Source organism: Otolemur garnettii, unplaced genomic scaffold (assembly GCF_000181295.1).
Source record: "Otolemur garnettii isolate 467f Iridium unplaced genomic scaffold, OtoGar3 scaffold00037, whole genome shotgun sequence".
NCBI classification, from domain to species: domain Eukaryota; kingdom Metazoa; phylum Chordata; class Mammalia; order Primates; family Galagidae; genus Otolemur; species Otolemur garnettii.
Window position 1 is genome coordinate 998536 of NW_003852432.1, and position 27293 is coordinate 1025828.

Here is a 27293-nt window from a genome sequence, read left to right on the forward strand (position 1 = left end):
TCATTGTCGTTTGGCGGGCCCGGGCTGGATTTGAACCCGCCACCTTAGATGTATTCCAGTGTAAGAGTCTTCCATTCAGAGAGAAGTACTTATTTTTTTCATATCGAATGACTGGGCTTATCTTCCTATTAGAAATATTTTTTCCCATTATTCTCTTTTATTATTTGTTTCTTTCTATTGATTATCTATTGTGTACACTTGGGAAGTGGTAGGAATATAGAAACAACCAAAATATGTGGTCCTCTTTGGGGCATTCATTCTGTTTGAGAAGATGCCACCTGGCCAGTGTTTATAATCAAGATGTCAGTAGAAGATAGGAGGTGAGTAAGAATACAGAAGTAGGATCACTCAGCCCCTCGATGGTAATCCTTGGCTTGCTTGGCCTCCCCCATGTGTCCTTTCAGTTTGCTGCCTATCCTTAAAGATCAGTGCCCCAGAAATGCGGCACTGTTTTTATATATTAGAGGATATTTAAAGTTAAAAGAAATACTAACACAATATTATGAGCTATATATTTCTTTTTTTTGGAATCTACTATAAGGTGAACTTTCCTTTGCTGATAAAAACTGCTTTTTTGGTAGTAACAAATTCAAATGGGTCAAGTGGCCCTGCATCTGTTCAACCAAGACTTGTCTTGTGGGAAATTCTAGAGTGTGAGCCAAGAATGGAGTTCACAGCTGTCTGGTTCCTGGCTGTATTTGTGAAGTAGAGGCTAGGACTTTCACCCCAGGATGTAGATCTATCCTCATCTGATGCCTTCCAAGTGACTGTGACACAGTGAGATCTGTATCTAATTTCAGGCATAAGTCATTCCTGCCTCATTTTTTAGTCCTCTAATAAGCTCTCCATAAGTGATGCTGAATTAAGTGTTAGGCTAGAATTTCTCTTACCATTTCATGTGAATATTTCTTATTAAGGAGAGGAAGTAATGAGATTAAAGTTCTGAGACGCATAGAAAAGATGAAGAAGTAATAATAAGATTTCATTGAAAGCAGGTGTGGCACCTTACTTGTTTTTGACCTTACAACACCTGAAGTACTGCCTGTCTCATAGTTCACTATGCATCACTATTCTGAGAAATGCATCCTTAGATGATTTTGTTCTTGTGTGAACATCATGGTGTTACCCAAACCTAGGGGTAAAGCCTGTTACACTCTTAGGCTGTATAGGATGGCCCGTGGCTCCTGGGCTGCAAACCTGCACAGCATGTTACTGTAATGTGTATTATAGGCAATTGTAGCACAAAGGTAAGTATCTGTATATCTAAACAAAGAAAAGATATAATAAAAATACAGTATAAAAGATTAAAAAATTTCCACCTATATAGGGCAGCTCCATTATAGTCTTATGGGACCACCATCATATATACATGGTCTGTTGTTGACTGAAATGTCTGTTATTATATGGTGCACGGCTGTACTTAGTAAATCGATGCTACCTACCCCTTCTGCTCTGTGTCAGCCTGCTGTGTCTGTAGTGTTACTATTGGCTTCCTGCTGGGCTGTGGGAGTTTAGGATCTCACTTAATTTTGTATCTCTGCAGGTTGTGCATTTGCCCAGTTCATGACTCAAGAAGCAGCTCAGAAATGCCTTAGTGCTGCTTCTGCAGAGAATGAGGTAGGAAAGATACTTCTTTTACCCTTTAACACAGGAGTAGTGACTCCTACAGTAACATCTAATGTTTATGCAAAGCGTTATTATTACTATTGATAATAATAAAGCTAACATTTATTGAGTACTTAATGTGTCCTAGACCCTGACCTTTCATGTATTGCCTCATTTAATCCTTATATCAGAGCCACAAGGTAGGTAGAATTACTATTGCTACTTCACAAGTGAGGAAACAGGAATTATAATGTGTCTGATAGTTACTGGTTGTGTGTCACCCTCAATCCTAGATTGATAACATGAAAGACTGGGACAAGAAGGTATTAAGCTGATTTGATTTATTAAGTAGAGTAAATGTTCAAAAGAAAAAGTGTGTGGGTGACAGAGAATTTTTGTGTGTGTTCTATAATCAAGTCTAAATTGTTTTGAGATAACGTTAATCTGTACTGCCATTGTTTCTTAAATTCTCTTGAGTAAACTACTGTTTAATTAGCTTTCTTTAGAATACTAAAATTTTGCCTGTTTACAGGTCATTTTTTTCATTTTGGGCCTACTTTGGGATTAATCAACTCCAATAAAATAAATTCTTTACTGCCTACTGCCTAAATACACATGTGGCCTTTTGCACAGCTATTCTAAATATTGAGGCTCAGTGATCTGCTTGTAGCCGGCTGGGCTCAGACCTCCAGGATGTTGGCTTCTATAGGATAATTAGGGTTTGCCATTTCTCTTTCCTTAGTGTTCCTGGTTAGGGGTTCGGTTTCATTATGTGTTTTTTGTAGGGTGGTGGGCTTAAATTGGATGGCCGGCAGCTCAAGATTGACTTGGCAGTAACCCGTGATGAGGCTGCAAAGCTTCAGACAAAGAAAGTGAAGAAGCCAACAGGAACCCGGAACCTCTACCTGGCCCGAGAAGGCTGTGAGTAGGGGAATGGAGATGTGAACCAGCCTTCTGCATGGCCAGCCTTGTGCCATTACCGTGATCCAGCAATAGTATTTTTTAGATCATGTTTAAAATTAAAAACCCCAAAGTAATCTTTAATGATGTTATGTTGTCATTCTACTTTACTAGATGTGGCTTTCTATTAGGAAACCTTCAACCATTTTGTGGCCTAACCAGTCCCATTCTCTCTCCTGCATGGTTGCCTTTGGTTTTTCCTTGGAGGACTGACAAGGGAAAGAGGGAGGAAAACTCAAATTACCTTTGCTGCTTGTTATCATTTCTAATAAGAGGTTTTCATTATGTCTAAAATTCTTTCAGATTAATTTGTGGATTTAAAATGTACATTTGATACTTTTAATGTTGGAAAGATAATCAGAAATTAGCTTCAAGGTTAAAAAAAATATATCCCTGGCTGGGTGCAGTGGCTCATGCCTATAATCCTAGCACTTTGAGAGGCCAAGAAAGGACAATCATTTGAGACCAGGAGTTTAAGACTAACCTGAGCAATATAGTGAGACCCATCTCTCAAAAAACTTTTAAAAATCAGCTGGGCATGATGATACCCAAATGTTGTCCCACCTACTCAGTTAGGCTGAGGCAGGAGGGTCTTTTGAGCCTAGGTGTTCGAGGTTGCAGTTCTAGCCCAAACAACAGAAAAAACCTGTCTCAAAAAAAAAAAAAAAGAAAGAAAATCTCTTCTAGGTTTCACAGTATTTATCATGTTTATTAGCTTACTTCCTGCATAGTTTAACAGCCTAGACTAGTAATGGTAGTTTGCCTTCGATACTAGTTTATCTATGATGATGATAGCCTTTTCTAGGCTGCCTTATCTTAGGGCTTAATAATGGCCCCCAAGAATATAAGGAACAGCTACATTCCAGGAGCAGATTATGGACAGAACATTTTTCATTCCAAGTACCTAAAATGTACATTACATTTCTCAGTCCTTTGCATCTGATTTTGGGCATGCACATGAAGTTTCTTTGAGGGGAGATAAGGAGAAGAACAACAAAATCACAAAATGTTCAGAGTTTTAGTTATTGAGAGCAGCTCTGAACCCAGAACTTAGCCCTGTATCCTATTTCTGGACCTAACCAAATGCCACCATGTCCTGGCCAACATAGTCCTCTGGGCCCTGTACAAAGAGCTTGCATCATTCAAATCACATTCTTCTTGTTGCTCAGTGAAAATTCCCTTGTTGATATCTTGGCCTTTTTCCCTATTTCTGCAGTGATTCGTGCTGGGACGAAGGCTGCAGAGGGTGTGAGTGCCGCAGATATGGCCAAAAGAGAACGGGTAAGTATATTAGGCACCAGCCTTCAGGTTCTGCATAGCTTATAGATCAATTAAAAATAATTATTGAATGCTACATGTACTCACCAAAGAGCCAAATATAGGTCATAGACCATACTTACAGTCTTGTTAGAAAAGAAGCACATAGGTAAAACAGCAAATAACCCAACGTTATATATAGTATTATATCAGCCTCACATGCCAGTCTAAGTACCATATCTTATTCTGTTTCCATAACACTCAACAGTGAATGTTTGCTGAATAGCATTCTGCCAGTTCATGTTGTAGACACTTAGAAGTTAGGGCTGCATATAATTAGGTGTCAGTATAAATGCAGAATAACATAAGAAAGGAAGATGAGTATGGGCTGGAGTTATAGAAAAGGAAGGAGATGTGGCTCTTGGAAGGGGTAGCTAAGATGTCAGTTGGGAGGGATTGGTATTTCCCAATTATAAAATCATTTTAGGAAAATGGCATCTTATAGGAGTTTCCATTAACTGATACCATTGAATTCCTTTGCTGCTTGGTAATGTTAGTTCTCAGTGATTTTTACTTTTGCTGTATAACTTACTTCCAAAAGCTAAGCCAGTCTAGAATGGTAAAGAAAGAAGCATAACCATTAACAGAATTAGCTATGGCACCTTAACGTGCAGGAGGTGATGAAAAGGGGTGACAATAAAAGGCACTGTGTCCTTTTTCAGTGTGCACAGGTTCCAGACTAGTGTTCTTCTTTGGTCTTGGGCATCTGGAAACCATGGTATTTGGGAGTTACTGTATGCTCTTTTCTTACCATAATGCAATAACAACATACTTAATTTTATAACTAATTTTGTTAGCAAAAATCTCACTAGATTATATCTGTATTTCTATGTATACATTGTAAATTCACAGTAAGGACAGCTTCTCCTAGGAGAAAGTCTATTGAACTTAGACATGATAGCCTCTTCAGATGTATTTGTTTCCAGAGTATTTGTTTATTTTGTGATTTGTTGGTACCTTTACCAAACAAGAAGTAGCAGGACTGAGAAGACTAGTGAAAGAAAAACTTTAATTGAAAACTTTTTTCTAGTAACTTGGTTTTTCCTTTTTCTGATTTTTTTCTTTCTCTTTTTCTTTCCCTTACACCCTCATCTTTGATCTGTTAACTTAGTTTTAAAGAACCAGTTAGGAGAAAAATGTCATCTTTCATTTCATTGTAGATACAAATCTAAAATGCCAGCATAGTTGAGGGTGCTGCTCTAAGCTGAGTATGTTTCTGTGGTTGTGGACATTCCTTTGCCTCAGGGTGGCAGAGTTGAGACGAGACAAGGTTATATCAAGTATTCTTTGAGTAAGTTCAATTTCTTTTTGGAAGGACTAGATAATTATTTTGAGTTGGTGGGTTGTTGAGGACTGGGCATAGGTGTTAACCACAGAAATAATTATTTCTTACTCTGGGCTGCATTTTGAGCTGAGGATATTTTGTTTATGATCTCATTTTGGCTTCATGTCAATGGTGGGAGTTCTTGATCTGCAGTTTCATTTTGTAGATGAAAAATTGAACCTTTAAATTTTCATGCAGTGTTCCAGTTGGGCTGGCTTTCTTTTTCCTCTCTGACTCTAGAGCTCAGTATCTTACTACCCCCTTCCCGCCATCTTGTCCCGTGAACTTTTCTCTCCCTATGCTGAGCAACCTAAGGTTGCAGGTAGGCCATTTCCTTCCTTTTTCTAAGGAAAGGGATGGGGGCTGTGATTCTTCCTTTTGGAGAATTACAAACCTTTCTCTTTAAAGGGTGGGTTGTACTGTTAACAATTTGTTTTTCTTTCAGTTTGAGCTGCTAAAGCATCAGAAACTCAAGGACCAGAATATCTTTGTCTCCCAGACCAGACTCTGTCTGCACAATCTCCCAAAGGCACTGGATGACAGACAACTCAGAAAGCTGCTACTAGATGCTACAAGAGGGGAGAAGGGGGTGCGCATCAAGGAGGTGAGAGTTGGCCCTGCCCGTTTGGAACTTTCCTTCTCATCCTGGTCAGATCAAGCATTTATTTCAGGCTGTTGAGGTCTTGTCCTGTCTTAACAGATTTTCTTTTGGACATGCCAGCACACAAAGCTGAGTTCAGCAGTTTCTTGGTTTTATTTTTTTTTTCTTCTTCTAAGAACTGTCTTTCACTTCTGACCAAATTGCACCAGAATGTGAGGAAGTCTCTGTCCTCATGTATTAACTAGGCAAGCATTTTTAAAATGCCTGACATGCCCTTATCATTATACTAGGTGCTATCATGTGAATTTTCTTTCAGAGAAAATGACCTGTGTGTTTTGTTCTTTGGAAGAGCATTTTTCTACCAATTAGGCTCTTACCCTTTGGTCAGAGTCCCTAAGGCCCCATGGTGATCAGGAAGTCAACAGTTGAATTAGAAGAACACTGGTATCTTATACGGAACCTCTCCTCTGCCCCCATGGCCCCTTTGAGTGCCTCTGTCATGACACTTTCCATTACACTGGCCTGAAATTATCTGTCAGTTATTCCTCCTGACCTGATTGTGCTCATTTAAGGCAAATATCCTTAGTCCTTGGCATACAACATGACACATAGTAATCTTTCAATCACTGTTTATTTGAAAAGTACCAGTGCCAATATTTTGGGTCTGCTTTTGCCTGTTTATCTCCATAAACAGTTTTCCTAATCCCTGAAATGTATGTATTTGGGAAATTACATGAGAGAATGTGAATACATCAACACATATCTAATCTTACTCTTAGTAAAACTGCTCAAAGTGTTATATGGCATGAAGGGGGTCAATTGAGTGATTTCTCATATCAGTATCCATAATATTTAATAAGTATATACTTAAAACCTATCATCATGTAGGGAAATTTATTTTTTTTCAGAGACAATGGACTTTATTATTCTCTGCAAAAGTAGCCAGAACTTTGTTTGTTTGTATTTATTCGATTTAGAGAAATTTATATGCATTCTACAATATTTGCATTATATTGAATTTTTCTCTTAATTCTTTCATGTGTTTAAGTATAGTGTCTCAGTAAGATAGTGTCTTGAGGACAGGAACCTCATTTCTCTTGATTCTCTTGCAGTGCACGACAGCTTTAGGCTCTAAATAGATAGTGGCTATAAACCAAATGTGATATCCAAGTGTCCCCAATACCTAAACTTTCTCCATTCGAGGAGAATGACACCTTCCAGGAGTAATCACTTATAAATTTTCTCAAAATATTCTGCCGTACTTCAGCACTCTGGGACACTGCCATATCTTAAAAATTTAGGGGAAAATCACATCAGAGAAGCCAGGCATAGTGGCCTCACGCCTGTAATCCTAGCGCTCTGGGAGGCCGAGGTGGGTGGATAGCTTGAGCTTACGGGTTCAAGACCAACCTGAGCAAAAAGTAAGACCCTGTCTTGCCTAAAAATAGAAAAACTGAGGCAAGAGGATTACTTGGGCCCAAGAGTTGGAGGTTGCTATAAGCTCTACCCAGGGTGACAGTTTGAGACTCTGTCTCAAAAAAAAAAAAAAAAGAAGAAGAAGAAGAAGAAAATCACATCAGAGGGGATCTGAGTTCCAGGCAAAGAGAATTGAAACTTCTCTTGTTATCTTTGAGGCTTTATGTTGGGGAGGCTTTTCCCCATACCTGAAATGTGTTTCTTATTTAAAGGCATCAGGCCTGCTGTCTTCCCTTCTTCAATAATTTCTTCCAGAAGCCCTTTTTCAGTACTCCATCCTCAGTGATAAATTGTTATACAAGTTAGAGTACCATATACCTCTCAACTTGTATATTTTATGAATAGTTAACTATTATAAATTTTCCTTGAAAAGTTTTATTTCATTTTTGTGATTTGTGGTTCTCTGTTGGTGTCTATACACTCTTAAAAAGCAATAAAATACCAACTTAATAATTTTGTGCACTCGGTAGATACATTCTAATAAGAGGGACACTCATGTTATCAGTACGGTTTTTGTAACAGTGGTATAAATGATTCTGTTTCAATAACCTGATTTCTTTTTTTTTTTTTTTTTTGAGACAGAGTCTCACTTTGTTATCCTAAGTAGAGTGCTGTGGGGTCATACCTCACACAACCTCAAACTCCTGGGCTTAAGCAATTCTTTTGCCTCAGGCACCTGCCACAACACCCAGTGATTTTTTTGAGATGAGGTCTTGCTCTGGCTCAGTTGGTCTCGAACCTATGAACTCAGGCAATCCACCCACCTCAGCATCCCAAGTGCTGGGATTATAGGCATGAGCCACTGCGCCCAGCCAATAAGCTAATTTCTTATTGAATCTATTAAAGCAGTTCATGTCAGGAAAGCCTTCTCATTCTGTAATAATTGCTTATTATTATTATTTTGTTCTACTCATAGTGTAGGGTAATGCGAGACCTTAAAGGAGTTCATGGGAACACAAAGGGTCAGTCCCTGGGCTATGCCTTTGCAGACTTCCAGGAGCACGAGCATGCCCTCCGAGCCCTCCGCCATATCAACAACAACCCAGAAATCTTTGGGCCTCAGAAGGTGAGCCTCATTCGCTGGGAGACCTGTTTCTTGGGGACCCCTTACAGAAAGCCAGTCTTCTCCTTCATGTCGGTGTCCTCTGACATTTGAATGGTGGGAAAGAGTAGCAAGTGGAAGTGGGGACTATGGGAGGGAATATGAGTGTTGATTCTTAAGTTGAGGAAGTGAGCAACAACTCTGATTTGAAAAATGAAAAGGGCAGCAGGAGGACACCTCAGCTCATTGCACTCATAGATAAAGTAGTCTAATGAATGACATTTTGTCTTCCTCTGACACAGAGACCAATAGTGGAATTCTCTTTGGAAGATCGAAGGAAACTTAAAATAAAGGAACTAAGGATCCAGCGCAGCCTGGTATAGAATTTAAATGGTTCTTTTTTCTTTCTTTCTTTCTTTCTTTTTTTTTTTTTGAAGGAAATAACTAAATGTGTCTGTTACTGTTTTGTTCAGTTTGTGCTTCTATAGTGTTAGAGTAGTTCTCTACCTAGTTAGGGTTTTTGTTACCTTTTACTGCCAGTTCCCTAAGCTTCTCCAGGTCTTCTCTCTAGGCCCTTCTGTGGTAGTGCCACAGGAGAAGAGAAAGAAAAGGGAGAAGGAGCAGACCTTGTTATTAACAGTTAGCAGTTCTTGTACAGTGAGGGGACATGGCAGAATTAATGGTGAGGTTAAGGTTTTACATTATTTGTAGATTTCAGTGACATAATTTCTATTTTCTTCTCAGATGGCTCTAGAAGTGTGATGCCTGTTTTAGTACAGTTTTTAAACTAATAGAGGGAAGAGCAGAGACTTTGGAAACAAGCATACTTATGTTCACACTCTGGCTGTGCCCCTTTCTTGCTACATGTTCCTTGGCAAGTTACCATCTTTCTGCCCTTTAGTTTGTACAATGTATAAATAACATCTGCTTCACGTGATTGATGAGTGTGAAAAGAGATAATACATGTCTGTTGTCCAGCATACTACATGGTCAGTACACAGTCAGTTCTCATTCTCTTATCCAACTTGCTCCAGGACATATAGGGCTAAATTATTCTGAACTCTGTAACTCTTAGCGTTCTCATTAATATTGTACCTTAACTTGCATATATAGCACACATTTGTAGTCTTTGTGGTGGATACCAAGAGCATGATTAGTAGATACGCAATTTTGGAATTTCAATGAGCAATGTTAATATAATGGTCCTGGGTTGGAAAACCTGGGATCTGATTATTGTTTAAGGCAATTTTGTTATCCTGAATAACAGAATTGTTCATTACCTTCAAACATTGTTTGAGAGATGATTTTAAAGCTACTGGCTTTTTTTTTGTAATATCCAAATTGTTTTATTTGTTGTCTATACTTAAGTACACACTGCCCTTTCTGTATAAAAATACCCCCCCTTTTTTTTATTCAAAAAGATAGTTCTATTCACTTTCCATATTCAGATTAAGTGATCCTTTTAAAGTAGCAAAAGAGATGATAAACCTTGGCCTTTCATGAACTTCCCTAAACTGTTAAGGTTTTTTACTTTGCTTTATTTGCATATGCCTGTCTTTTCTCCACTACACTGTGGGTCCTGAAAGGCAAATACCTTTCCTTCTTTCCTTCTGTATCCTCACCATTTACAGACTGGCACATAGTAGGCATGTAGAAAGTGTTGTTTGTGTCAAGGTGCCATCTGGATTTTTAAGATGAAAAGGCAGAATAACAAACACTTATCATTACATTAATTTCACTTGAATCTTTTCTTCCACTTCAGTGCAAATAAATCTGTAACATCCTTTATGCCCAGCGTTTCCTTTTTCTTGTCTTCTTTACTTTATGTATTCCTCCTCTATGCTGTCTACGCTCTGTGGAAATCTGAGTTTCTGATCCATGTCATTTTTCTTCTCTTTAAAGAAATTCGTTTTGCATTTCCTGCAAGACAAGTCTTCTGGTGACAGATTTCTCTTAATTTTTGTTCATCTGAGAAAGTCTTTATTTCTCCTTCATTTTTTGAAGGATAATTTCATTGGTGACTTTTCTCTTTCAGAATTAAATATTCTACTCTCTTCTTGTTTATGTGGTTTCTAAAGAGAAATTCAACATAACCTTATGTTAAGAACCTTATATTCTTTGGTAGGTAAATTTTTTTGTCCTCTGGCTTCTTTCAATGATATGGCCAGGTATTAATAGTATAGATAGATTGGTATTTATCTTGTTTGATGTAAGTTTTTAGTATTTTCCTAACTCTGTGGTTTAATGTCTATTGTTAATTTTGAAAAATTCTCAGTCCTCATTACTTCAGTTATTTCTTCTGGTGCATTCTTTCTTCTCCTTATACGTATATCACACCTTTTTGTAATTATTCCACTCTATTGGCTTTTGAGTCTTGAGTGTGTACTCTTCTTTATTTCTGTGTTGTGAGACAAGAATAGTTATTGTGTCCCCTAGTCAGTAACCATTTGTTACTATGACAGGGCTTGTGAACTTGCACTTACTTTTCTGTAGTCTCCAACAGTGGCAGGGAAAAGTTCCCCTTTTTTCACCCAGCTCAAATGAAGGTCTGCTTTTGCTGAGTATTTACATCAAAAAAACCTCATCCAGTTTCCAGAAACCAGATGGCATTTTGTTTTATGCAGCAAAAAATGAAATCCAAGCCTGCAACCAGTGAGCCCCAGAAAGGCCAACCTAGGAAAGACCAGCAACAGAAGGCAGCTCAAAACCACACAAAGGAACAAAGCAAGCCTCCCCCAGAGCAGAAGGGGAAGGCAGGCTCCACCTCATGGGCGGGGTTCCAGACCAGGGCTGAAGTGGAGCAGGTAGAGCTGCCTGATGGAAAGAAGAGAAGAAAGATCCTGGCACTCCCTTCACACCGGGGCCCCAAGATCAGGTGAGACGGAGGAGAGTGGCATGAAATGGTGGTGGCTTCCGAGTGGTTGGATGAAGGGGAAGCTTTGTGCTGTGCTTGTTCTAATGAAGGGTTAACACACAAGTCTCTACATCAGCAGAGTTGTCACTCTAATGGCAAATGGCAGCGGGGACCACAGAGGAGCCTTCATGGCAGGCTGTTGTACTATTTTTTCCCCTCTTTTGAAGATTTTCCTCCTTTCCAGATGACCATGTCTGTCAGCTGTGAGGCCACATGTTTGAGGTTTACCTGTAGTTTCTGTTTGGGGCAACAGATAATCACTATGTACCAGAGTAGATCTTTACAAAATATTTGTTAAATAAATGAAAGTTTTTAAGAAGTTTCAAGCAAAACAACAAACAAAAAACCCACAAACATTAAGTACACAAAAATGTTGAGCTTATGGTAGGTAGTCTTTTGCAGTATAGCTCTTTAGAATAATTTAACTTACGGGCCTAGAAAGGGCTAGTGTAAAACCCAAGAGTTCGAAATTGCTATGTGCTATGATGCCACAGCACTCTATCCAGGGCAACAGACTCTATCTCAAAAAAAAAAAAAAAAAACAAAGCTGGTATACAAAAAGTAAATTTATTTCTTGAGCTTAGAGAACCAAGGGGTGGGGTATCAATTAGAGGAGTACTCTGGGTAACACTTGGCCATCTTATTTCAGGTTGCGGGACAAAGGTAAAATGAAATCCCTCCCCCCCAAAAAGCCAAAGCTCCAGAAAAACCAGTGGAGGCAAGAGAAACAGCAATTATCTTCCAAGCAGGTGAGTTTTGCCAAGCTGGCAGCCACTTTCATATCTTGCTTAATTGGGCAAAAAGAAAGGACTTCTGCATTGCAGCTCCATGCAGGACTGTAGAATTTTAGAGGATATTGAAGTCCACAGTCATATAAGTAGAGAAAAACGTAAAATGAGCCCCCGTATATCTTCTACTCTGCTTTAGCAGTTACCATGCTTTACCTTCCTCATACGTACTGCCCCCACTGGAGTATATGAAAACAAACCCAACTTCACATATTAAAATATACCTCATGGCTGGGCACGGTGGTTCACACCTGTAATCCCAGCACTCTGGGAGGCCAAGGCGGGCAGGTCATCTGAGCTCACAAGTTGGAGACCAGCTCTGAGCTGGAGTGAGACTGCGTCTCTACAAATACCTGGGTATTGTGGCGGGCGCCTATAATCTCCGCTACTTGGGAGCCTGAGGCAAGAGAATTGCTTGAGCCCAAGAGTTTAAGGTTGCTGTGAGCTATAATGACATGGCAACTCTACTGGGGTTGACAAAGTGAGACTCTGTCTCAAAAAAAAAAAAGTACCTCATATGGAAATGAGGTATATTACCTACCACACAGCCCTTATTAAAATTTTCCTAATTGCCTCAAAAAATTTTATTATGGTTAATATAAATTGGATCCAACATCTGAAAATTACATTAGTTTTATATTTCTTAAATCTTTTTTCCATAATTTCCACTCTTCCTTACACTCCCCTTTATTCCATGCTATTAATTTATTTGAAAAACCAGGTTATTTGCCTGTTAGAATCTATTACATTTTGAATTTAGCTGTTTGCTTCCTTGTATCACTTGACTTATTCCTGTGACATCCCATATTACCTGTCAATTGGTAGTTAGATCTGAAGGCTTGGTCAAGTTCAGTTTTCTAGACAATGTCCTAAGTGGTGCTGTGTGTTTCCTTGCATCACATGAGACATATACTACCTGCTTGCACATTTATAGTGATAGTAAGATTGATCAGTAGATTTGGGGTTGTCTGCCTTTCCCTGCATTGAAAAAGTTCCTTTTCAATCAGCCTTTTACTTAATGGCTTTAGCAACCACTGCTGAGTGTTATCTAGATTCATTATTTCATCATGGGTTACAGAATGATGATTTTCTAATTCTGTCCTTTTGAATTTTTTAGTAAAACTCTAGGAGGAATCTTCCCTTGTCAATTATTTATTTGTCATAAAATATCCTGCCTTTTGTACAGGAAAGGCAAGATAAACATAATACTTGATTTTTTCTCATTTCCCAGAGTAATGAGCTATTGCCCTACTAACCTCTTGTGGTGACCAGTAAAATTTTTTTAGTATTATGAAATCTTGAGGTTTTTGTACTTGATGTGTTTCAAATGTAGTCATTATTCTTATCCCATCTTAGACCAGCAAAAGCCCATTCAGATTGGCTCCTGTGTCCTGACGTAACCTTATTTGTCTTTGGTAATGTCCTTGCCTTCTTGTACAACAAGAAGTCCCAGGCTTATCTCATAGATACTTCTTCCCCAGTTCTAGCATTAGCCAGTTTTCCAAGGAATCCTACCTACCTCCTTTTAGTAGAAAATGGTGGTCCCACGTTCTTGAGCATTTGAAGTCAGGCTTCCTTCTCCACTTCTCTAGTCTCTTTCCTTTAAGGATTAAGGAGACATTAGCTTCTTATCTTACTCAAGAAATCTGTCTGTGGGCTCTGTGCCTGTAGCTCAGTGGCTAGGGTGCCAGCCACATACACCAGGGCTGGCGAGTTCGAACCCTGCCAAACAGCAATGACAGCTACAACCAAAAAACAGCCAGGCGTTGTGGCAGGCGCCTGTAGTCCCGGCTACTTGGGAGGCTGAGGCAAGAGAATTGCTTAAGCCCAAGAGTTTGAAGTTGCTGTGAGCTGTGACACTACAGCACTCTACCAAGGGCCACTTAGTGAGACTTTATCTCCAAAAAAAAAGCTGTCTATAGTAGGTTTCTGACCTATACCATACTATATTATAGAGATCTCCGAAATCTCTTTTTGTTTTTTTTATTGTTGGGGATTCATTGAAACCCCAACAGTGAAACCAGGTTACACTGATTGCATTTGTTAGGTAAAGTTCCTCAATCTCTGAAATCTCTTAAGCAGTGTTCTCGGTGAGGAAATAGGCAATGAAAATGTCCAAACTCTGGACTGGCTCATCTGTCAATCTGAGATTAAAGTGAGCATTTGGAATCTGCAGTGGGGGAGGCCTCAAATCACCCACACAGAGTGTTAGGTGTGGGCCCTGCTCCTATGCGTTCTTGGTCAGACTTCTTACCAATGGATGATTGTTTTTGAATTTTTCTCTCTAAGAATCTCTCTCTGGAAGCCCACCTCTTCTTGGTGGACATGATCTGTGTACCTATGTATTTTCTTTCTTGGGTGGCTTAAGGCTAAAGTGATATTTAATGTTTGAAATTGATTGTCTTATGTTTCTTTTCCTTCCATTTGTAGGTACCTAAGAAAAAAGCTAAAGGAAATAAGACAGAAACCCGCTTCAACCAGCTGGTTGAACAATATAAGCAGAAATTGTTGGGACCTTCTAAAGGTGCACCTCTTGCAAAAAGGAGCAAATGGTTTGATAGTTGATAGTGCCAGCAGACTGGCTAAGAAGCCAGGTTGTGTACTTTTTGATGATGCTCCCAAGTTCATTCCTACTCCCCGTGTCTTCTAAAGGAAAGAAAATCCCTGAGGGCACTGTTACTCTGTTAGGAGGCTCCCTGAGCTATGCACATCTGAGCTTTGGTCCCTCCTCAGTGTGTGGTTGGTTAGCCACAAAGGGAAATGTCCAAAAAACATCATGATGCTTCTTACACATTATCCAAATTATTATATGAAGTTATGTCTATAATTATGACCCATTTTCTTTGTTTCTCAAATGGAAACAAATGTAAAGAGCCTTCTAGAGTGCTGAATTTTTAAGATATATGTTTTGTTAAGCATTTTCTCTAAAATATTGTGTGGCTTTTTAATAACAGACTCTGATTTCTAATATATGCAAATTGTTTATTATTTATGAACTTTCTTGAATACCTAGCTAATTCAGTTACATCGTCCTACACACAGCAGGAGTTGACTAGGAGCAGAGAAAAATGCTTCCTAACCTAATCTCTGTAGGTGGGAGACATTTGGAAAGTCATGGGGATGGAAAAGCCTGGCAGAGAGTGGGGCCTGGCACCCAATAGGTGTTTGCCGAGCAAGGGGCTGATTGTTGATAGTTGATCAGAAATCAACTTGCAGTGGCCAAAAGATATCAGTCTGCTAAGGGAGGACTTGTAATTCTCAGAGAGCACCTCTTTCTGAGCAGTTAGAGAGCTAATGGGTATAGCAGGACAAGCAGTAAGCATGAGGCCAGGCTCCAGCTGAACCTGCCATCACCCAGTGGGTGGCCTTAGGCCACATAGTAGTTCTATGAGTCTTGGTTTTCTCATCTAGAATAAGGAGTTTTCTCTGATCCTCCCCAGCTGTAAACTCTTTTTGTAATTTATTACCATCCATATTCATATTCTTTCTCTTTTTTTTCTAAATTTTAGCGGTGTCAACAAAAGCTGGGAGGAATGGTAAATATCAGAGAGTCAGGGTCCATAAGGCCACTTGTGACATAAAGGAATAGGCTAAGTCTCATAAGATGAAAATCACTGAAAGAAGCATAAATCCTCATGCCTGGATCTAAAAATCTACCCGTACAACTTCTGATGGGCTGTTTTCAGTTGACTGAATTCACTCTGTGAAGCACCAGCCTGGCCACCACATACATAATAGGATTGCCAGGCTATATTAGTGGACATGTGCTGTCTCAGGTAAGTGAGCTCCTAGTACCCTCAGCTGGCCAGGCAACCTGTAGGGCAAATGTAATGACCATGTTGGTGAAGGAAATCAAACTGTCAGTTGAAAGCAAAACTGGTCATGAACTGATGCTTGTTGAAGCTGCTTATTGGTTAGCAAAGATTTGTTAATGATATTTCGCTCTGCTTTTGGGACTATTTGGAATTTTCGATTTTATGAAAAGTTAGGAAAGTCAAATGAATGACTGAAGGAAACTGATGTGACCTGCCTACAAAGGGATTCTTGGGGTATAATAGCTGGTGGTAGAGCACAGAAGGGCATCTGGAGGCAAATGACTAAACACCATAAGGAATCGGATTTTGGCTAGGTATAAGGAAGAACTTTTTAATGTTGCTGTCAGAGGGGTATGAGTCCATCCCAAATAGTCTGAGTGTGGACCTAAGTCTGTGATACTGTCCAGGGGACTCTAATACCAGAGGGTTGGGCTGGAGGAGATGGTACGGATTAGTCAGCTTGTAAAAGTTTGGCCCCAGGATGACCTGGAGATGTACCTCAAGCCCTGGTCCCAGAGGCCCTTGCTAGAGAATATGTTCATCATTCTCTGTGAAGTAGCCTTCTTGCACGTTATCTGCCCCAGAGATGGTGTAGGTCCTGCTTAAACTCTCGAGTGGTTTCTCAGCTCACTTTGGTTAGTAAGAGCATTTTCCCTTGACACGCAGTGCCCTAGGTTCTACAGCCCCTTCACCTCTCCTGTCTTCGTCCATTCTCTCCTCTTCACCCACTCTTGGCCACTTCAGTCTTTTCCCTCTTTCTCTCTCAGAGCCTTCGTATCTGTTCCTTCTGCCTAGAAAGCTTTTCCCTCACATCTTTTGCTTATCATTTGGATCTCTCCTGAGCTGTCACCTCTTCCTGGAGCTCTTCCCAGACTATCTAAAGTAGGGCTTTTCTTCCCCTCTTCTCTGTCCTGCTCCCTCCCTGAGTTCTGTGACTTGCTCTATTTTCTTCCTAGTACTAACCTTTATCTGAAGTCATTCATCTCCCCAGTTAGAATGTATGTTCTGTGAAAGGGACTTTATCTAATACTCTTGTTCCCTCCTGTAGACACAGCACCTAGCACTGACCTTAGCACATAGGTGTTGAATGCTTATTTGTTGAATGAAAAAAACAAAGGAGGAAAGGAAGAAACAATACTCAGTAGACAAGAGAAAAAGTTGGGAACCTAGCCCAAAGGTCTTGATTCCCTAGTCCAGTCCAGTGCTTTAAATGATGCTTTCACAGAACCGCTGCTGAACCAAAGATAGGGCTATTTCATTGCCATCTCTTGGGTAACCAGTGAATGCTCCCACATGCCTTTGTTTGGTTTAGAGGTACACAAAGAAGAGGCCATGAAAATACGTAAACCTTTTGGAGAGATCAAAAGGACAAGTACTGCCAGGCATGGTGGCTCACGCCTATAATCCCAGCACTCTGGGAGGCCAAGATAGGTGGATTGCTTGAGCTCAGGAATTCCAGACCAGCTTGAGCAAGAGCAAGACTCCATCCCTACTAAAAATAGAAAAGACAGCCAGATACAGAAGGCTAAAGCAAGAGGATTGCTTGAGCCCAAGAATTTAAGGGTACAGTGAGCTATGATGCCCTGGTACCCTACACAGGATGATAGAGCAAGACTCTGTCTCAAAAAAGAAAAAAAAAGGACAAGTGCTTTTTCTTCAAAGTCACCCTGAGACAGTGTGACTTGGGGATTTTCACAGGTTCTTGCACGATCCTGGCAACACATTTGTCCTGGCGTGGTTTACACAGTGTGGAGGAAATAAGGGACTTTATTAGGGTCATCTGTTTGCCCTTTGCCAATCTGTGTCTGCTCACCACTTTTTTTTCTAGAATAACAAATATCTTTAACATTGAACCATGTCTCTTACATTTAGGCTAGATAAAAATTGGTATGCATTTAGATAGCATTGCCAGATATTTCTTCTAACAGCTTTAGTAACTGTAACCTAGAGTGTTAAAACCTCATTCCATTGTTTGGAAAGTTACTGCATAGTTCTTTTAAAAGAGTAGCATGAAGAAAAATCATCGGCTTTCTCAACACCCAGATTCCACATGTGGTGTCTTCCTTTGGGACACCTCACCATGGGCTATTTGGTCAGCTCCATTCCCTTGGGAGTGTTAACCCAGTGAGAGTTGTGCTCTCTTCAGCTTCACTTCAGAGCCCGCTGTGTAAGGAAATGAAGTTTTCTGAATTAACACGAAGGCTGAAGTACACACTGCTTGGTTAAAAACAACAGCAAACATTTTTGTTAACATCCAAGACTGATGGCCACCAGTCAAAACTATCAAGTTTCAGTAGCATTTTCCTGTTTGATTATGTGGTGACCTGGTTCAGTGATAAGACCTTTAAATAAAGAATCATAAGATGGTGTGTGGCTGTGTCTTTGCCTATTGATTGATTGATTGATGTTTGTTAGTTTGTAGTTTTGAACAATCTTTTCCACTCCAGCTGTACAAGTCCTTCTAGAGTGGCAAGGATTATGCATCAGCTGTTACCAGAAATGTATCCATGGTTTCGTCTATAATAAGGTCAGAGTATGTGATTCATTCTTCGAAGTACTTCCAAATGATCTTTGGTATGTTTTTATCTTGAAAAGAGGTTTTCCAACCAGAAAGTCACAGCCCATAACCTCGAGTCTCCAGAGATCCCCTTTTCATCATGCATTTGGCCTTCAGTTCTGTGAGGAGGCAGAGGGTCAAATGGGTCACAGTGTCTGCTGACACCCCCAGAGTCTGGAGTCCTGTGCTCTCCAGCTGACCCAAGTAGCCCCTTCTCTGCCTGGTGTCCCTGTGACTCGCCGTGAAGTGACTGACAGGCAGCTGCCAATTCTGTCATATGAGAAGCAGCTCAGCTTGTGCAACTTTGAGAATTCCTGCACTTCTCCAGGCTGTTGCTTCATGGAGATAGCAATGTTGTCAATTGTGAGGATGCCTAAGATAAGTTTATTTTCATTTTGTCTCAGGCACCACTCAACTCCTACCTTTAACTCAGCAATTACTGGGGCCTTAAGGGCCAGGATGAGGTTTCTCTTGGGCCAAGTAAAGATTTCCAAATTTCCCTTTGCCCATGGTTGACTAATTTAGAAATTATCTACATGCATTGCCTTGTTTTGGTTCTTTTATTCTTGACCTGGTACATCTTCCTTTCCAGGATTATTTGCACAGTCTGAGACCACTCATTGGTTGGGTAGTTATTCAGTTGCCCCCACGGCGGGAGGGCAAATTACTAGTATAATCTGCAGTTACTTTGGCTTCTGATTCTGAGCTAGGGACTGGCTACAGACAAGCTTCCGTATGAAGGAATATGCTGGGAAGACTGGAGAATATAGCTGGGAACCAGTTCTGAGAAGAAAACTGCAGAGTCTGAAAGACCTTTTGGACCACTCCCAAATGGAACATCTTGATATATAGCAAATCCAATTTTCCTTAGACTTGTTCACTCTGCCCAGAGCCCACTGCCTTTTATGAGAATCTTCACGGACATTTGATAGGACACAAATTCTTTATATCCTTGAGGGCAGGGAGTATATTTTGTACTCTTCCCCATACTCTGCAACACCCAATATTGATTTACTTGTAGTAGGAATTACTGAGAAACTCCCCAAAGGCCATTTGTTCCTATGCTTAGTTGAGCTTGTGGAAGGGCCCTGCAGTACAGTGACAGGAAGATAGTAATCTGCTGCTAATTGCAGTGCCTTGACTACCACTTATGTGCTTCCTGCTGTGCCTTGTCCACAAGAACCCAGACAGTTTCTCTTGTCCTTCTCCACCAAGTACCATCCAGCATTCAGGTCTGGGGTCCAGGTCCAACTTCTTCCCGGGGATCTCAGCCATCCCAGGGCATTGTGCTCTCTCCCCCTAAGTCCCTGGCACACTTCCTATTTAGCATTGTCTCACTTGACCAAACATGTACTGCCCTGGTTACTTGTCATTTCTTTTTTTTTTTTAGAGACAGAGTCTCACTATGTCGCCCTTGGTAGAGTGCTGTTGTGTCACAACTCACAGCAACCTCCAGCTCTTGGACTTAGGCAATTCTCTCGCCTCAGCCTCCCAAGTAGCTGGGACCACAGGCACCCGCCACAATGCCCAGCTATTTTGTTGTTGCCGGGGCCAGGTTCAAACTTTCCACCCTCAGTGTATGTGGCTGGCGCCCTACTCGTTGAGAAGCGCTGCCCTACTTGTCATTTCTTTAGGTTGTTCCTGCCCAAGTGTGAGCCCCTTCATGGCATGAACTAGCTCCCTGTAGTCCCAGCTCTGGGCCTGGCTTGTTGCTGTCCTTGGTGACTGGCTACTGAGGATGAACCAGAAAGTCATCTGCTGTAGCAATCTTGCCCCAACCTGTCCTTATTTTGTGTATTTTTTCTTTCTTTTTTTTCTTTTTTCTTGAGACAGAGTCTCACTATGTCACCCTCGGCACAGTGCCACGGTGTCACAGCTCACGGCAACCTCAAACTCTTGGGCTCAAGTGATTCTCTTGCCTCAGCCTTCCAAGGAGCTGAGACCACAGGTGCCTGCCAAAATGCCTGGCTATTTTTTTTGGTTGCAGTTGTCATTGTTGTTTGACAGGCCCAGGGTGGATTCAAAGCTGCCAGCTCTGGTCCATGTGGCTGATGCCCTAGCCTCTGTGCTACAGGCAACGAGTTGTGTTTTTTCTTTTTTGCTCCGTCTTGTTCTTAGTAAAGTGATCAAAAAATGTCAGTTCTTCGCACTCTTCCACTCCTTTTCTTTTCCTCTTCTTCCCTGTTCTGTTGTGTAGGCCTCAGTCCACCAGCAACTCCCCTCAGATGTTGCTTAATTTGCCTTGTGGTGGTGCCAATCCCACCCCTGTCTCCCTGCTTCTCCCTCTTCTGAGGGATTCCCAGCCTGTGTGCACAGGGCTGGATATGCAAGAACCCAGTTGCCAGAAACGGGTTCTCAAGTGTGGTCTCCTCTCCTTACTCTCAACCTCCAAAAGGAGTTCCTCCTCCTTTTAGTCCCCTGGATCTGATGCTCCATTGTCTGGGTGTACTTTTCAACTGAAAGTTCCTCAAGTGCCTTATTTTTGAAGTTTTCCCTTTGGATGCTACCGCAGAAAAGAGGCTCTGTAATTTGGTCCATAATGGGGAAGCCCCTCTCGCAGCACTTCGCACCTCAGATGGAGGAAGAGGCCCAGAACATTATTCCTGTGCTATTTGCAATAATATGTCTGGACTAATGCATGACTTTTAAAAAATTTTTCTTATTTGTTTGTTGGTTTACTTATTTATTTTAATTGAGACAGAATCTCACTTTGTGGTCCTCGGTAGAGTGCTAGGGCATCATAGCTCACAGCAACCTCCAACTCTTGGGCTCAAGCAATTCTCTTGCCTCAGCCTCCCCAGTAGCTGGGACTACAGGCACCCACTACAATGCTTAGCTTTTTCTTTCTTTTTTTTTTTTTTTGTAGAAACAGGGTCTCTGGCTCAGGCTGGTCTCAAACTCCTGAGCTCAGGGCAACCCACCTGCCTTGGCCTCAAATATCTTATTTTTGAGTGCTAGGATTATATGTGTGAGCCATCACTCCCGGCCCTAATGCATAACTTTCTAATAATATACTCCTAAAAACACCTGGACAGACATCCCTCCTCAAGTAGCACAGGGGTCATCAGTGCCAGAGAATGTGAAATTGTCCAGCCCTGAACATACGACCAGCTCTGCAGCAGAGTTCTGGGGAGCGGGGCAGGCCTGAGCTACTTTAGAGGTAGGCAATGCCACACATAAAATGAAGAACAATTTTTGAAGGTGAGCCCTTTGGCCCTTTCCAAGCCAATGGCACCCACATGAAGTCTGAAATCTGCCTTCTGCACCAAATCAACAAGAGGGAAAACCTCTCCTAATTGGTACATTCCCCTGGGAAGTATGTATTCTACCTCTCAAGAAGAAGCGGAGGTGCCATCCCAGTGCCAGCTCCACTCACCTGCATGGTACATCTGACTCTGACCTTGTCAATGGGATGAAAACATTTTGGCTTTTTCTGTCAGAAGGATAAGTTAGCATGAACCATCTCACATTCCTCTCAGTGACCAAGCCCATATCCAATGACATGAGTGACTTCCTTGCTGATCAGGTAGTATCAAACATTTATTTGTGGTCTGATTACATCAAATCATGGCTAAATTGCAACCACAGATTCCCTACTGATACAAAAGTCAGCAAAAGTATTCTGGAAGTCAACAAAAGTATTCTGGAAGAATCAGTTATATATGATATAATGGCCAGGCACGGTGGCTCATGCCTGTAATCCTAGCACTCAGGGAGGTTGAGAGGGGAGAATCACAGCTCAGAAATTTAAGATCAGCTTGAGCAAGAGCGAGACCCTGTCTCTACTAAAAATAGAAAACTGAGCCAGGTGTCATGGAAAGCACCTGTAATCCCAGCTACTTGAGAGTCTGAGGCTGGAGGATTACTTGCACCCTGGCATTTGAGGTTGCAATGAGCTATGATCATATCAGGAAGCACTCCTGGGGTGACAGAGCAAGACTCTGTCTCAAAAACAAAACAAAACAAGAAATGGCCTTGTGTATTTTATTATTTGTAAATTATGTGCTGCACATCCTTTTTAATCAACGAAATTTATAGTAAACACACAATATACGTACAGGTTTAGATCAGAGAACCAGTTGTTAAGCAGTTACCAGCACATCACTGCCATAGATCCTTTTTGGCTCCTGCTTACACAGGTTCTAAGAGTGACCCACCCACTACTCTGAGTGTGCCCACTCCCCTTTTCAGTTGCCCAAGTAGTGTTCTGTCCAACCTTCTAGACTCTTTTTCTTACCCTCCCCTCAAAACTGTTCTGTTCCTTATGTTTAGACCTTTGCAGGTATGAGAGTTCCATGTGGCCTTTCATGCTTAGCTCCTGATGTAAACATGGATGTTAGTAGGAGGGGCTGGCTTTACCTGGTAAAAATAGGGAGAATGGGAGACCTGGCCCTTTCTCTTATAGTCTTCTCTAAGTGACAAGCATTACTGGAGGTTCAGGTCAGATAGCTCCCCACATGGAAAGACTCTGTTGGTCAGAAGGAGTTATGAACCCCTTTCAAACCACACCTAGGGGCAGCTGCCTATGGGTGGGGCTTTATACAGTCTCCTGGAGCAAGGACCAGTTTTGCAGAGTTGTCAGCATGTGGCCTGTGATTGTGCTGGGTATGGACATTGTCCCTTTCCTGTGAAGGCTGGTTGAGCAGGGCAGCCTGGCTTAGACCTCTGCTTATTCAAAGCCCTTATCTTAGGTGACCTTCACAACAAGCCTGGGGAAGGTCAGAAAGTCACTGAGGGGCAGGTATCACCACCCAAGCCGACCACTGATAAAAGCAGGATTCAGGGAAATCTGGACCCTCTGCTAAGATCCCTTGGCCACCTGAGCTTGGACCGGAGCAAGGACCCACCTGACCTAAGCCCAGTCTCCAGGACCTGTTGATGGAACTATCTTGTATAATGTTTGAAAACAATTTTTGCCAGGTACACTAAATGTTTTTAGGGGAAAAAAAAGATTTTTCTTGTTCTAATTAGTTGGTAAGGAAAGGGCATTTTCATTCTCACATTCCTTGGACCTTTAAACATTTTAAAATTTGCTTTGTGTTATCAGCAATGCCAACTTTTTATGATACGTTATTATCATAAAGCCCTTTGCTTGACCAGGTTCTTCCCCACCCCACCCCCCCATACCGGGGCAAATAAACCAATCATCATGTATTTTTGTACTTGTTTTGTTCGTTTTTCCTCTTTTTCCCTCCTGCACTACCAGAAGCCAAATGCACCCACACACATACAAATAGGTATAAAGAGAGTTTGAGCAACGAATACATTTATTTTGAGATTTCCCTGGCAGTTGCTGGGACTCCTATTGAAGCTGCTAATGTGGAAAGTGTGGATTGGCTCTGCGTGGTTTTCTTACTGCCTTTCCCCGAATTCTGCAGACATCTCCATTCCCCTGGAGGTCAGATAATGGTTATTTATTTTCTATAGTCATGGAAATCTCCTGGGAGAATCATGGCAATTTGACAAGGGCTATTAAAGGGACATTGGGATTGGAGTGGCTGCTCAGGAAATCACATACCCTTGATCCCTGCCTGCAGGGACAGCTGCCAGCACAAACGAGCCCAGCCTGGCTTGCCTGCCCAGTGCATACCCTTGATCCCTGCCTGCAGTGACCAGCTGCACGTGGGTATGGCTGGTGTAGTGACTAGCCATTGGAGTGAGTCCCAGGGAAGGGGACAAGTTCTTAGAATAACTGTTTATCTCTGCTCTTTCACTCTCCACAAGAGGATGGGAATTCTATACTCAAATAATAGTTAATATAATAATAGCAGCTAGCAATTACTGAGTGCCTGCTACATGTCGAGCTCGTGCTAAGAATGATCTCCACGAGTAAAATGGTTGTTCATCCCCATCAGCCCAGATGGGAAGGCAGGGGGGTCCTTTGTCTCAGGACGCTCACCGTCTGTTCTAAGTACCTCTTGCATTTTCACACAGCTTGGAACACACCTTTGGCTAACTGACAGAGTAAGTTTCTTCTGGGCCTCCAGAGCTCCTTAGGACCCCTCAGCAGAGCCATGGCAGGACAGCAGGCACCCAATAGGGAATATGGTGAGAGTGGTCTCCAGGGCTGGCCCCAGCTGGGCCAGTCATTTCAGGCAGCATAATGTTTGTGGGGGCCGAGTGCTGCCTGTCACAGCAGCGCCTGCATGGACTCTTGGGGACCTGGTTCAGAACTTCTGGGTCTTGACAGGGGATTGGTGTTCATTCCTGGGGCATTGAGGTGCCATGGGGTGGGAAGAAGAATGAGCAGATCTGAGGGGCTCTAGGAGAGAAAGGGACAAAAGGGGGAAAGCCAGACAAAAGCCAAGAGGCTCTCCCAAGAGATTCTAAGTCCTGAGGGCAAGAAGCACAGTGAGAATTGTGCCTGACCCGGTGCTGTCCTGTTAGCAAAAGGAGAAGTTGCAGTGCTGTATGCCCCCGATGCTGAAACAGGTTACAGGCCATGAGACAAGGTGGGCCTCAGGCCCTCTAGTCCTCTTTGCTTATCTGTAAACAGCGGAGGTAAAGCCCCCTTTGCAGAATTGTTAGCATGTCATGAAATAGCCACTGTAGACCGGCATAGGAAATAGATGATGGGTACCTGGTCTCTGGGGAATATGGAAGCAGGGTCTCTTTGACATTAGTGTACTGAGTGGATTCACAGGAAAGGGGAACACCTCCAGGGTGACTGGTTGATTTCCACTTCTCTTTTGGCAGGGGTGAGGAGCCCCCCTCTGGTCAGAACAAACAGCCAGAATCCTGAGGAGCCTGTGTGTCCACCTCCAGCCCCTGTAAGGGGTTGTCTTTCCTCTTTCTCTTACAGGGAGGACGAGAATGTGTCTTGTCTCTCTGAGGAGGTGGCTCTGCCATTTGAGCAAGACTTGAGGCGGGAGCACTGTCAGGGCTCCTGGCCCTGGAGTTCTTCCTCTGTGAGTAAACGTTGCTAATCATTCACAACACTCCCTCCACGGAGCCCAGACTGGACCTTGGCAGCTTTTCTGACATAGTAGTCTGGGTAACTGCACCCAACTATTGGAGCTGGTGCATGAGATGAAACTCACTTACTAATTTTGCTATGAAGGAACAGCTTTCTTTGTTAAAATATAACACATCGGTAACTGCAAGGCCAGGAGGTGGATGCAGCTCTCAGGCTTATTGAAGGGTCGGAGCAGTCAGGCTTGAGACAGGTTGCTCTTCACTTGCTCAGTCAGTGTTAACTGAGCACCTGCTTTGTGCTAGTGCTTCTCCAGAAGCTGCAGAAGGCGCTCAACAGAACTGCTTCCTGCCCTGCTGGGGCTCAGATTCTAGCAGCCAGGTGCTGACTCACCCCAGGCTCTAGCCTCGCCCTGCTCAGGGTCCTCAGAGGAGAGGTGGGAAGAACCCAGAGACCAGAGCTCCTGCAGGAAAGCTCGTGTGGTTCTTCAGATTTGTGTCCACAGATGCATCACCACCTTAACCAGGCATGAAAAAGAGCAGGCATGAAATGTGCTTGCCAAGGTTATATCAAGGAAATCTGGGCTTCTAGGGAAAAGTCAAGAAAGGGCCTGTATTGGTTTAGTCAGGCCACTGTAACAAAGAACCCACAGGCCAGGTACCTAAAAACAACAGAAATTTACAGTCTTATGGTTCTGGTAGCTAGAAGTTCATATCAAAGTGTTGGCCAGGTTGGATCCTTCTGAGGCCTCTGAGGTAGAATCTATTCCTTGCCTGTTGTAACTTCAGGTTTTTGCCAGCAGTTCTAGGTGTTGCTTGATTCATAGAATCATCACTCTAATCATCTCTACCTCACTGTCACTGTGGCTGTCATTGTGGCTGGGTTCTCCCTGTGTCTGTGTCCAAATCCCTCTCTTCTTATACCAGTTTATTGGATTAGGCCTACCCCAGTGGTCTCATCTGAACTTGATTACATCTGCAGAGACACTATGCTATGGTCTGAAAGTGTCCCCTTCAAAATTCAGGTGTTGGTAATGTGGTGGTATTGAGAAGCGTGGGCTTCACCTTTGTTAAAGGGCTTGGTGGAGGGAGTAGGTTTCCTCCTCCATGTGAGGATGGCAGCAAGAGGCCCTCACCAGAGCAAAGCTGCATTTTGAAGATCTTGGACTTCCCAGCCTCCATACATGTGAGAAATAAATTTCTCTTCCTTATAAATTACCTGGTCACAGGTATTCTGTTTAGCAGCACAAATGGACCAAAATACTCTTTCCAAATAATAGATACCATTCACTGGTACCAAGAATTAAGACTTTTGGAGGACACAGTTGAATCCATTAACAGAGCCTCTGACTTTTCCCTTTAAAAAACATTAGTACAAAAAAATATATTAGTACAATTCTTTTTTAAATAGGTAACACACCCATCTGGCACAAAAATGAAAAGATACAGTAACTGTGTCCCTTCCAACTTTGATCCTCAGCTACTGAGTTCTCTGCTGTGGAAGTAGCACTGTTAAGGGTTCTTGTCTGTCCTTCCAAGAGATACTCTACATTTGCAAGCAGAGTAGGCATGGTAGAGAATATTTAACTTGGGGTCTTGCACCAGGGTTTTTTTTTTCTTTTTATGATACCTATTGGAGATTATTTGGCTGCATAGTGTTTAATTGTACAAATGTACCAGCATTTATTTAATCAATTCCTTATATGATGGAAATTCCATTGGTTTCCAACCTTTGATACTACAAACTGCTATAAAGAGAAACTCATTATGGGTTGTTGTCCTTGTTGTTGTTATGACACTTTGACATATTGGGAGGCTGCCCCTCCCAGGGCTAGCTATTTCCTAGAGATAGTAAATGACTGGCCATTGACCACTCCTTCCATATACAAACCAACCAACCAAGAGTCCATACGCCAGCTACCTCCTTTGTCTAACTCTCACACACTTAGTCAATATTCCTCCTGCCCTAAATCATCCCAGGG

The 27293-nt window shown here is 42.0% G+C and overlaps 1 protein-coding gene across 1 annotated transcript in view; it reads left to right on the top strand.

The window, feature by feature from the left end:
* RBM28 (RNA binding motif protein 28) overlaps positions 1 to 14834 on the top strand; it is a 30538-nt gene extending 15704 nt beyond the window's left edge. Inside the window, exons 11-19 of the mRNA XM_003789760.2 lie at positions 1544 to 1617; positions 2391 to 2526; positions 3782 to 3846; positions 5652 to 5810; positions 8200 to 8349; positions 8628 to 8702; positions 10950 to 11200; positions 11889 to 11988; positions 14458 to 14834. Coding sequence (XP_003789808.1) covers positions 1544 to 1617; positions 2391 to 2526; positions 3782 to 3846; positions 5652 to 5810; positions 8200 to 8349; positions 8628 to 8702; positions 10950 to 11200; positions 11889 to 11988; positions 14458 to 14592 — 1145 coding nt within the window. The 3' untranslated portion in view covers positions 14593 to 14834. The remainder of the gene's footprint in view (positions 1 to 1543; positions 1618 to 2390; positions 2527 to 3781; positions 3847 to 5651; positions 5811 to 8199; positions 8350 to 8627; positions 8703 to 10949; positions 11201 to 11888; positions 11989 to 14457) is intronic.
* Positions 14835 to 27293: the final 12459 nt, after the last annotated feature.